At 44.5% G+C, this 12,916-nt stretch overlaps 1 protein-coding gene across 1 annotated transcript in view; it reads right to left on the minus strand.

Moving 5' to 3' along the window:
* The window catches only part of DIPK2B (divergent protein kinase domain 2B), a 36,816-nt gene that overhangs the window by 5,963 nt on the left and 17,937 nt on the right, over positions 1-12,916 (minus strand). Inside the window, exon 3 of the mRNA XM_010968057.3 lies at positions 463-636. Within this exon, the coding sequence (XP_010966359.2) occupies positions 463-636 (174 nt within the window). The remainder of the gene's footprint in view (positions 1-462; positions 637-12,916) is intronic.

Raw genomic sequence — 12,916 nt, forward strand, 5'->3', positions numbered from 1 at the left:
CCTCAAGTTTCAGTGCATCCTTGCTGATTTGACCCGTTACCTTATTGATGGACTTTTAGGTTACTTCCATTTTTTTCTTCTTTCCAAGCATAGCTGCAGAGCACATCTCCTGGTGGGCCATTCTTTGGTTATTTCCTCACCTCCTGAGCTTGCTCAAATCTTACTGATCTTTGAGGCACACAGGTCAAAGCCCTTTGGGGCAGGGCTGCCTCTGGCAGCAAAAGTGGCCATTCTCTGCCGACCCGGCTCCCCAGCTCCGACTCTTCTTTCCTCTACAGCAACCACAGCCTTCTCTCACTGCGGAAGCCAACACGTATTTACTGAATGCCACAAAGGTACTAACGTGGGCTGGTGGCCCCAAGGTGTACAGTGAAAGGAGAGACGGCTCAGTCCAGGGCCCGCCTCCTCGGAGTCCGACGTGAACCCCCTCCCTGGACGGGCTTTCCGAAGATCGCTACGTACCTGTAGGAGGATGGGATGCGCGTTGACAGAGAGCGTGTAGAGCAGACGCAGCTTGTCGCGGTCTGTGAAGTGGTCCATAAAGATGCTGCCGGCGTCGGCCACCTCGGCATAGCGCCGGACCACACGGTCCAGGAGGCGCTGCGATGGGCAGCGCAAGAAAGGGCTGGACAGACCCTGCAGGGGGGTGGGAGAGACCCCGGGAGGGGGAGAGGGTGCTGAGCGCTCGTGTTGGACCCGGCTAACTCACCACCTTCCAGTGAAAGGCAAAAGGAAAACCAAACCCTGGTCTTCTGTTGCCCCTCCCCCTCCCATGGCCGGTTTCCTCATCTTTGTGTTCCCTGTCTGATGCCATCCCTAGGGAACCAGCCAGCCGGGCAAGGTCTTCCTGGTGTGGTCCCAGTGACTGGGCTTTTGCTCTGTTGCACTATCACTTAACAGGGGGCTTCTGCACAGGGTGGTACCCAAGAGTGATTGTCACGCTTCTCCACAGTTCCTAACAGCTGGTAAAACAGTCAATGAAATTTAACAGGTTTGTCATTGCGCTGGTCAGTTTTCTGTGTCAACCCGGCCAGGCTATGGTGCCCAGCTATTCAATCAAACACTAACCTAGGTGTTGCTGTGAACATATCTTGTAGAGGTGGTTACCAGCCAGTCAGTTGACTTTAAGTGAAGGAGATTATTTTTGATGACATGGATGGGCCTGATCCAAGAAGTTGAAAGGCTTTAGGAGCAAAACTAAGGTTTCCTTGAGGAGGAAGAAATTCCACTTGTGGACTGTAACGTCAGGTCCTGCACAAGGGTCTCCAGCCTGCTGGCCTGTCCTGTGGATTTTGAACTTGCCAGTCCCCACAATCTCAGAAACCAATTCTTTGAAATAAATCTGTTTATAGATACACATGTACATAAAATATAACATAATATTATATGTTATATATAATTATATATTATTTACATGCAATTATTTTATATTTTTGTATTTTATTAATTATATTATACTAAATTAATAATATATTTATTAATATTGCTTAATACATTAGTGGTATATATTTATATAATATATAAAATATAATATATGCATTACATATACGTAATACACATATATATACACTGGCGTCAGGGGAGAAGCACTTGTTCTTTGAGGAAACCACAGCAACTGAGATGGAAATCTAGACTTGCTTTCGCTTTTGAAGCCTCTAGTAAAATCTGAGTACACAAGACGTAACTTCCTCAGTGACCTTCGGTTGGCTTTTATCCACATCCTCCAATGTGTTTGCTCAAAAAACAGCACCAGCTATCAGCAGTGTCCTCATTTAAAGGGTCCTTACCAGAAGGGAAGCATGAAAGTTACATTGTCTGGACAAATGATTTTGTAACTCTGAAGTTACTTAAAAAGTAAAAGAGCTATGCTGGTTTTTCCTCCCTAGAAGCTAGAGATGAGAGAGTCCACGAGAGGAGGAAGGAGGTCTCCTCAGAGCAGACCACAACTTCAAAGTTATGTGGATCTTCAATAATCTTGCCAGAATTGCCCTAGGCCTTCTCAGGTTCCACGCCATGGGTGAGATCTGCCCAGTTGGAGGGTCCCATCGGAAGCGGAAGATGGCAGCAGGGGGGCCTCATCACTAAATCACGGGAAAAGTGGCGAGATGTGCAACCAGAAAGGGAACTCCCAGGTTTGTCAGCGCTAGACCTTTCTCTTCTCCCTGCGTTCTAGAAGAGCATCTGATTCACTAAAAGTAAAAACTCATTTGTTGATTTCCCTTGGCCTTCCAAATTGAGCTGGCCAGGGCACCCTTCTTTCTGGAAAAACTGACTTCTGATTTTTTTTTTTTTTCCTCTGTTGTCACTATGTGTGTGTTCATACATCTCCACATGTAACAATGGTGGCCTGTAGGGGCAGCGACATAAGCTTTTTTTTTTTTTCTCTCTTTTACATTGTACAATTTCATAGTGTTTGTTTTTTTTGGGGGGGGGAGGTAATTAGGTTTATTTACTTATTTATTTTTAGAGGCAGTGTCCGGGATTGAACCCAGGACCTAGAGCATGCTAAGCATGAGCTCTACCACTGAGCCATACCCTCCCCTGCTACAATTCCATAGTGTTTGACTATCTCACAGTGAACATGTCCAGGATGGCCGTTTTCTCTTGGTGCATGGAACCTCTGTCCTCTTGGTGAACGCATGTAGTGATACCAGGAAAAAAAAAGTGTTGCACACCTCAACACTTTTCACGTGATTTAGTTGTTAAATATGCTTGTGAAGCAGGCTTTAGGTTAATTGCGTCTCATAGTTAATCAACGTGTCATACTTAGAACAATGACGAGTCAATAACTGTATTAGTTGTAGATAATTAAGCCCCAAATTACTCAACATTTTTCCTTCAAGCTGCATCGTATTCAAAATCATGAAAAGCCCTGTTTGGTTTATGTTATTAAGAGAAACAGCTCACAGTTCTTTTTCTACTTCAGTAGATGGATTTTTCCCCCTGCTCTTTTATTAAAATTCTTTCCAATCTTTTTTTTTTTTTTATCTGAAACATAGACTCAAAGTGAGGTTTCTTGGTTTGTTAACTTTTCATTCTACAAGTGCCGGCCACCACAGCGATAACTTTGGAGAAACCATTTGGATGCTTTTAAAAGTTTAGACATCTAAGAATGTTCTCATAACTCTTAGTTCATGTTACTTTATGACGCAGATCATCCCAGCGGGTGTTAATGGTACTGGAGAAGGGAGGGAAATTTGGACAATAGATGGTCCCCAAATTATTTCAATTTTGCTTTGGAATCCATAAGATATGGTAGATTTATGATAGGCCCCTTCCCCCATTAGGAAGTTTCTCGCTGCTACTGTTTGCCTCATCTGATCAATTCAGTCATGAATGGAAATTTAGTCACAAAGGGTAGAAACAGGGACAGGAAGTCAACCAAGAGTGGGTCTAAAATTTGGAGTTGGCCTTGGACCATCTGAGAGTGGATGTAACATGCCCAGGAGGGATGAATGGCTGTTAAAATAACATTAGATCCCAAACTAAATAAACTTGGTTGGGTGGGGAGAGGGATGTAAAATGCTTTCCTTGCCCTGGAAGGCCTGTCTCTGACAGAACTCCTGTATCCATGTAAAATAGAGCCTCTAACTCTGGTTGCCATCTTTTCTTTGGGCATGGCTTCCGTTTGTTTAGATTTTTTTTAATTCAAGTATAGTTGATTACAATGTTGTGTTAATTTTAGGTGTACAGCATAGCGATTCATTTATGTATATATGTATTCCTTTTCATATTCTTTTTCATTATAGGCCATTACAAGATATTGGATAGAGTTCCCTGTGCTCTACAGTAGGACTTTGTTGTTTATCTATTTTATATATAGTGGTTAGTATGTGCAAATTCTGCATTCTTGATACTCTGCAGAGTTTCTGGGTTGAGCCCTGATGGAATGTTTGAGAAGTTCTGTTTAAATTGATGGAGAGGGTTCCAGGACGGGAGTAATGAAGATTCCCCCCCTGAACGGGTGGAGTCATATGGCTTTATCGTTTGTCCTGCCTCCTGGTGGCTCTTCCCCATATCTGTCCACTGCCTGCTTCCCCCTCTTCCATCTTGGAATCCATCGGCCTAGGGAGGGGGTGTTTGCCTGGAGGGGTGGGCATCCTTCACCTCCAACTGCAAAGGTGAAAAACTGGATTCAATACTACCTTTGAGAGGCACTGCAATGTAGTTACAAGCCTGTCATGTAGAAGCAAGCTGCTTGGGTTCAAATCCCAGCTCTGTCACTTAACAACGGCATGACCTGGGGCAAGCCCTTTAATTAATCTGTACCTCGGGTTCCTCCTGTGTAACTGAAGGATAGTAATTAAGGGGACTATATGACTTACGTTCTGAACCTGGATATTTTTGAGCGTGAAAGGGATGATATTAATAATTAAATCAGGACAGCTGGCATATGCTGGGACTGTCTCAGGCAAATCTGAATGTATGGTTACCCTACTACTTATGGTACCCATCTCATCAGGGCATGGGGCGAGGGTGAAATCTGCGGGAAAAGTGTCTGGTGCACAGGGAGGGCTCTGTGAGTATGTGCTATTATTTGTCCCAAAGACAGCACCTTTCCCACGTGTCCCACTTCTGTAAGTGACCCTACTATTCTCCCAGTCTTCCAGGTTAGAATCTCTGGAGCTGTTTTTTACTTCCTTATCTTAATGACCGATCTCTCTCATCTTTGATTCCCCGTGTCAAGTTGTGCTGTCATCACTGTGACTGCTAATGTGCCTCAACTTGTGTCCATTTGTGACCTCAGTCACCTCTCCCCCAGCTTGCGATCCCTCTGAGCTTAGCTGGCCCCGGGGTGTGCCTTTAGGCAAGTCCCTTTCCCTTTCTGAGGCTCTTTCCTCATCTTTCATGCAGGCATGATGGTAGATGCCTGGCTTACACCAGGGACATCACTCCATTGACCGGCTCTAGCTGGGTGTCTGGATGCCATAGACACCTGCTACAGTTTTCCTGAATGCATGGTAAACGTCTCACTGTGCTTTACTGACTGTGGAGTGCTTTGTAAACGCACGGTACTGTTGTCAATTCCAAGGCTCAATGGGGTCAATGATAATCTGACCCCTCCCCAAATTTCACAATAAATTGGATCTCTGAGTAGGAAACAAGGTTGCCTTTGGAGGGTCAAACAAATGAACTTCATTCACACTGTGACTATGGCTGACCCAGGATTGCCTTTAAATTTGGAAAAAAAATATTTGGGAACCCCAGGAAACCCTATTCGGGGAACTCTGGAAGTAACGTCAGAGAAAAGGGTTGGGGGGTGAGTGTTATCATCTTGTCCCCTATTTGGAGTAGCCAAGTAGACATAAGAGATTGCTAAGACTGGGCACTCAGATGGGAAATCCTGAGAGTCAGGAGTTGACCTCGGGGTCTGGGGAAGAGGGTGCCCGGCCCATGGCCTCCAGCAGTGCAGCCCGTAGGGAGGTGGCCAGGCCACTGAGGATCACTTGGCTGACTTCCCTCTCGGATCAGCCCACCCGACAGGCTTCTGACTATGAGTTGTCTTCCACTGAGGAACCTTACTGGGTGGTGGAGCCAGGATTTGACCTCAGGCCTGTCTGAGCTCTGCTTTCTTGCATTGAACCTCAGCCTCCTTTCTGTCTCTATCCTGCCAGGTGGTCTGGTCTCAAATACAGGACCTGGATCCTGTGTGTCCTCATTTCTCCAGGAACCCTGAGCATCGGTGGGGACACAATATGGCGGATGTCACACGTCTTGGATGTGCCTCTCCCCCCTGCTTTCTTCTCCAGCAGCTGTGTTTTGGCGGGGGGGTCCTGCCTTACTTTTGCCTCCCTGACCTCACTCCTTTGCCCATTCCCCCCTGCATACCACTTCTAGGTCCCGTTTGTGGAAAGATCCATGGTCTTTAAATCACTTTTCTTTAGAAACGCAAATTCTCAGAGCCTGCCCCAGACCTGCTGAATCAGAAGCGCTGGGGCTGGGACCCAGCAATGCGAGTGTTAGCCAGCCCTCTAGGGGATTCTGATGCCCGCTCAAGTGTGAGAACCACTGCCTTATAGAATAAAGTTTAGTCCCCCCCCCCCCCCCGCCCAGTCCTACCATTGCAACATTTACCCACTGCTCTCGACACATACTGTGATCAGGGGTCATGACACTTGCTACTTCCCACAACTGCATCTTATTCTCACTTTCGTGGCTTTGCTCAGCACGCTCTTTTGTTCTCTGGAAAATCTGCCCTGGTCAGGGCTACCTCCCCTTGAATACCCGTGCCCCTAATGTCAAAGCTTTGGCAGCTGAAGCCTTACTTGGTGGTGATCATGGCCCCTTCTTCCATGGTGCAGTGCGCATCTTGGATGACCCTGCTGGTGGAAGTGTGGACTAGCTTCCTCCTTCTATTGGAGTCTGTTTCTGTCTTCCCACCTTGTCCTCTATCCTCCTCCATTCCAGGACCCTAGAGGCTTTGCCACAGAAGCATTTGTGGGCTGCTCCAAGATTTTCACTGTGGCGGATGAAATAATCATCGTGGCAGGCAATTCAGCTGATGGTTGGGACAGGCAGGGCAGCTGACACAGAGTAAAACGCATTATTTCATGGTCTGTCATTTTGATTCAGGTATACCAAAGCTGGTCATAATTCTCCACTGGGCCATTTCATTTTATAGGCTGCTGTTTTTTTCCTTCTCTCTCTTTCTTTCTTTTTAAATCAAAAGACAGGAAGCCAAGTGCTTCTGACAACTCATTTGTGCACGCAAACTTGCAGAAACTTCCGTAGAAGCTCAGTGGCTTTTGCTGTGCAAAGGTCCTGTGGTCCAGGAAGCCAAGACAGAATTCCGATTGTCAGGAAAACCTTCAAACCAGCCTTGAGTCTGCCTGAGGGAAGGGCTTCCAGGCTTCTTTTTATCCCCTCCCCTTCTGTTGAGGTTGTACCATCTGGATCAGTCAGGATTCAATCAGAGAAGCAGACTCACTAGATTTTTTTTAAAAGCAGGATTTGAGCTTATACACTTATACAAGCAGGTTGAGTCGTCTCTGTAAGGCTGTTGTTCTCCCAGATGATGCTACAGCTTGAAGTCCATAGGCAGGCAGTTGGGAAGGGAAGACAGATGCAAAATCGGGGGAGATTAAGGACAAGGTTGAACCCACAAGCACAAGATGGAGCTCATGAGGATGGACTGAAATCCATGCCAGTTCTTACTGCCCCTGAACTTGATGGTGTGGAGACCTGCAGAAACCGGGGCCCTTGGGCGTGGTGCTAAACCTAGCCCGGGAGTCAGAGAAACTGAAGGAGGAGCCAAGGGAGAGGCTGAGTTGCAGGCCTGGCTGCAGCCTCACCCCCAAGGGGAGCCAGAGCACACAGGCCACACTGTGTGTCAACCACAAAATGGCCACTGTTGCCCTTCTGCCCTTCCAAACCCTCAGTAGAATCTCTCTATGGCTTGCTGTAACCGGAAACATAAGGGAAGGGAATTCTGGGAAATGTAGTTCAGCCTGGCCACTTTGCCACATTACAAAGCCACCACAAGCCCTTTGGCTTCTTTACTTTTCTCTTGGTGACTTTTCTCTTCTTTGAAACGTCTTTCACTGGGCTCTGACCACCGTAAGTGTATATTTGGGGCATGGAGGCTTACTGTCCCGGGAAAAGCCTGACTAGAGGAGCAGGCTTGGATAGGCAGCTCTGGGTTGGGGTGGCGGGTGAGGAGCACTCCATCGGACAGAGCTCGGATCAGAGCTGGTGATGGTGATGCACTGTCTGGTTGGTTCCTGATCGGCTGAGCCTCCTTTCTGTCTCCAATCCCAACCCCTATTTCCAGCTCCCCCTCTTTACTGCCCTCACTCCCCTGCACCCTGTGCTCAGGCAATCTGATGGCTTCCTGAGGTATGAGGGCTGGAGACATTAAGGCGAAACAGACAACAAAAAGGGGAGGCCATAGATTGTTCACCATTGGGTAATGGGTAGGACTTCAAGGAGGACGGAGAGAGCAGATGGACCCAAGAACAATGAATGTCAAGAACGAAGTAAGCCCCATGACTGCAGCCATCTGATCCTACAAAAAGCAGGTAGCTGCACATACAGAGTTCTTTAGACCCAGAACCCTGAGGAAAGGATGATAGTTTTAGGTTGAAAAGAAGGTACCAATCTCAAGGTGCTATAAGGCAGTTATATTTATTGGTTAATTAACAAATCATTTATTGTCTAGAGACCTCTTCCACCAATGGCATACATGCTGCCTACTGTCTTGTCCCCAGAACTGGAAAGTGCCACAGATAAATGATCACCTGCTGAATCTGAGTAAGCGACAGTGTGCAGAAAGTCTCCACCACAGCCGGTGCCATTTTGGGGGCCCCTGGATGCAGGGGTTCACCCTGAACCACTGACCTTCCCAGAAGCCTCTTGGTAGGAGGCAGTGCTGACCTAGAGAAAGTGATTGAAGGGCACTTGGTCCTTGCCCTTCACCTTTCCATTTGGTGTCTTATCTTCTCTTTGAGGCACTGTCCTCAGAAGTGCTTGGGTCAGCTTACCAGGCAAGCCCCTGGAGGAACTAACCACCCCTTGTCCTCCTGAGGAAGAGCCCTGCCACCATCTGTTTCTTCCTCCCCTGCCCTGGCTCAAAATGCGTCAGTTACCTCTCTTCCAAAATAACTATGGAGAGATCAAGCCCTTGAGAGGCTAATGGAAAAATGTGTCACCATCCCTCCTTACCCAAATTAGGTGGACCTTTCTGGTATCAAGACTCATATTCCAAGGAGTAGGAGCCATGGGATTTTCAGGCTTGTTAACACCTGAGTCACGCCAGTAAAGATGCTCTCTTGGGGAAAGACAGGACTTTCAGAGACTCTGAAATTTGGCCTCTAGAGATGACTGGGGTGTTAGCACTGATTGGATCGAGAGTCACCCTGAAGCCATGACTAGTGAGTGGTGAATGATGTCCTATTCGTTCATGACTTCGATCACTCCTTCATTTCCCAAACAATTAGAAAGCATCTACTCCACGTCAGATGTGTGTGAGGAAAGATATTGATGGATGAGATGCAGTTCCTGCCCTCAAGCGCCTCCCTGTCTGGTCAGAGAGGCAAAAACAGAAAAGAAAAGAAAGAAAGAAAGAAAGAAAGAAAGAAAGAAAGAAAGAAAGAAAGAAAGAAAGAAAGAAAGAAAGAAAGAAAGAAAGAAAGAAAGGAAGGAAGGAAGGAAGGAAGGAAGGAAGGAAGGAAGGAAGGAAGGAAGGAAGGAAGAGAAAGAAAGAAGGAAAGGAAGAAAGAAAGAAGGAAAGGAAGAAAGAAAGAAAGAAAGAGAAAGAAAGAAAGGAAGGAAGGAAGGAAGGAAGAAAGAAAGAGAAAGAAAGAAGGAAAGGAAGAAAGAAAGAAAGAAAGAGAAAGAAAGAAAGAAAGAAAGAAAGAAAGAAAGAAAGAAAGAAAGAAAGGAAGGAAGAAAGGAAGGAAGGAAGGAAGGAAGGAAGGAAGGAAGGAAGAAAGAGGAAGGGAGGGAGGGGAGGAAACCAATGCCATGTACTCTATAAAGAGTGCTTTTCTGGTCTGCTGTAAGTATGTTATTAATTCAGATTCTCCTGGCTCCCATGCCAGGCTTGATTCCTTTCATATATGTACTGGGCTGAAAGCCACAGGTATTCCCCACACTTTCTTCAGCCTTGAAATCCTTGAAATAGTATCCAAAATGCCAAAGACTTTTAGAATAAGGTGAGATTTTCAAAAGCAAGAAAGACGGCTTTCAGAGCTATACTTAGGATTTGGATATATGGATGCAATAGTACCATTTTTTTTTTCTCTCCTGGAGAGTAGATTAGTTTGAGATTTTTAGTTCTGGACAAAGTAACCGGTATCAGGCTTAGCTTTCTGATGTAAATAGCTCTAAAACCTGGACACAATACATAAAACAACTTGTTTGTGGGCATTGGACCATGACCAACAGAGGGCAATGATCCTTGAGAGAAAGGATGCGCGCGAGCTGAGTCCCACACTTGTGGGATCTTTTCCTCTGAGGGCATTTTCCAAGCTGCCGTGGAGGGTCTTGCGAGGTAAGGGAAACAGTGATCAGAATTTGGGGGCTGCCTGAGTAGCTGGGATTTGGGAGGGCAGGGTCCTGTAAAGGAAAAGCCACAGAGAAGAAGCAACGAAAATATATGTAAAAGTTTCCCTCAGATCTTTGGCCAACTCCCAAGTGGCACAGGAACAGGGTGGGACTCTCGAGCCCTACAGAGGACCACCCCAGAAGGCGAGATCACTGAGCAGAGATTTTAGAAGCCACATGGTGCTGGCGAGATGGAGGCTGGAGTTTGGGCTAGACAGCTCAGTTAGCATCCTGGGCTTTTGATGGGACCTCAGGAAGTCCACAGTCCAGTAGTAAGGCTCATGTCCTACCAGCAAGGACCACGTCCTAGGAGTCAGGGCATAACTGCAGGAGACCCTCACTAACGAAGCCCAAAACCCAGCATCAACAGGATTAAGGCAGTGGTTCTCAGCTACGGGGCAATTTTGCTCCCTCAGGGGATGTTTGACAACATCTGGATACAGTTTGGGTTGTCACAACTGGGGGTTGTGATGCTACTGGCATCTAGTGGGGAGGGGCTAGGTACGTTGCTAAACATCTTACAATGCACAGAACAGCCTCACCTCCATACCCCCAGCAAATAATGATCCATCTCAAATGTTAACGGTGAGGAGACTGAGAAACTCTGGGTTTAGGTGAGCAATTTAATTGGCTGCCAGAACAAAACTCAACAATCTTTAGGAGACGATAACATTACTGAGAACCTCTACAATGTATTATCTCCTTAAAATCCAGGAAACAACCCAAAATTACCCAAAAATGGGAAGAAGAAAAACTATTGATAATCAAGAAAGTAGAAAACCACCAACAAACACAGAAGTAGAATCAGAGAGAATCCAGGTGTTAGAGTTAGCAAGTAGAGAATTTAAAGTAACTATGATTGAGATTTTAAGAAAATAGAGGAAAAAGACAGACGAAATTAATGAAAGGGAGAGAATTTCGACAGAGAATTGGAATCTATAAAGAAATTAAATAGACATTTGGAAATACAAAATGCAATATCTGAAATTAAGAACTTATTGACTGGATTTAACACCAAACTGGGTACAGCAGAACATAAGATCAGTGAGCTATATATGAGAGATAATACATGGAAGCTTCTAGAAGTAAACAGGGGGCTACCTTTGTAACCATGGGATAATCATTGAAAATAAAACAATTAATAAATTGGACTTCACTGAAATTAAGAATTTCAATTCATCAAAAGATACCACTAAGACAATGAAAAGGCAAGCCACAGACTGGGAGAAGATATTTGTAATACACATATCCAACAAAAAACTCATATCCAGAATATAAATATAACTTTTACAAGTCAGTAAGACAGACGGCCCAATAGAAATGACTCACTTATGCCCGGACTTTACATAAGATGAAGTCAAAGCCACCAATAAATATATGAAAAAGGTCTTTATATTGTAAGTACTGAGAAAGATACAAACTCAAACCACATGAGATATTGCTAGACACCCACCAAGATGATTAGAATGAAAAACTAAAAGTATCAAGGGTTGATGAAGATGTGAAACAATGGAACTCTCCCTTCCATTGTTAGCAGGAGGAAATCAGTACAACCACTTTGGAAAACTGCTTGGCTATGTTGACTAAATCTGTCCATATATACATGCTCTGCCCAGAAGCTTCACTTTTGTAAACTTAACGCTCTCCAACTGACATAGACAAAAATGTTCACAGCAGCCTTAATTTACAATAGCCCAAATTAAATACAACCCAAACGTTCATCAACGGTGGAATGATAAATTGTGACATCATCAGACAGAGGAATGTTCTACTGCAATGAAAAAACAAACTACTGATTCTTGCTGCAACATGGATAAATAGCATGGCAACACATTGAGTATGTACTGTGTGATTCCATTTAAATAAAGGTCAAAACTAGGTAAAATTAATTTATGGTGATTTAGGTCAGAATAGTGGTTACCATTGATTGGGAAGTGGTAGGGTGATCCCAGTTTGCCTGGGACTAAGGGATTTCCCAGGATGTGGGACTTCCAGTGCCAAAGTAAGGATAGTCTCAAGAAACTCAGATGGCTGGTCACCCTAGAAGGGGTCTTTTTAGGGAGGGGACATGAAAGAACCTTCTGAGGGGCTGGAAATATTCAGTAGCTTGATGTGGATGGTGGTTACGTGAATGAACACATGTAAAAATTTATCTAGCTGTACAAGAAAGATTGGTGCATTTAAGTATGCCATTTATACTTTGATTTAAAAAGTTTGAAAAATGCTGTATTTTACAAAGCATAGGGTGCAAAGACACTAAAGGCCTTTTGAAAGGGCTCATGGGGAGAATTTTGGTGGGTAACAGAATGAAGGTCCAATTTTCATTCTTTTTTTTTCTTCAGTTTTTTTTTTTTATTTTGTAATTTTATTGCTGTCTCCTATTTTTAAATTATGAATTATTATTGAATGCTTTTTACTTCTGAATCAAAAGAGGTAATCATTATGGCTTTTCTTCTTTTTTAATTATTTAATTTTATTATTATCTGGGGGGTAAGGAGGTAATTAAGTTTGTCTGTTTATTTATTTACTTTAATGGCGGTACCGGGGATGGAACCCAGGACCTTGTGCATGCTAAGCATGCACTCTACCACTTGAGCTATAACCTCCCCCCCCCCAGCTTTTCTTCTTCAATCTTATATTATATTATAAATTAATATTATAAATCATTATTCACTTTTCAAATGTTAAATCAATCTCTCATTTCTGAGCTAAACCAAACTCAATCATAATCACTTCATATAGACTATTGAATTTGTCATAGGAATATTTGAAGGGAGAATTTTGCATTGATGTTAATGAGTGAGAGATTGGCCTCTGATTCTACCCTTCATACATTGGTTTTATTCATTTTGGAATCAGCATCCAGCAAGCT

Source organism: Camelus bactrianus, chromosome X (genome assembly GCF_048773025.1).
Source record: "Camelus bactrianus isolate YW-2024 breed Bactrian camel chromosome X, ASM4877302v1, whole genome shotgun sequence".
Classification (NCBI taxonomy): Eukaryota; Metazoa; Chordata; class Mammalia; order Artiodactyla; family Camelidae; genus Camelus; species Camelus bactrianus.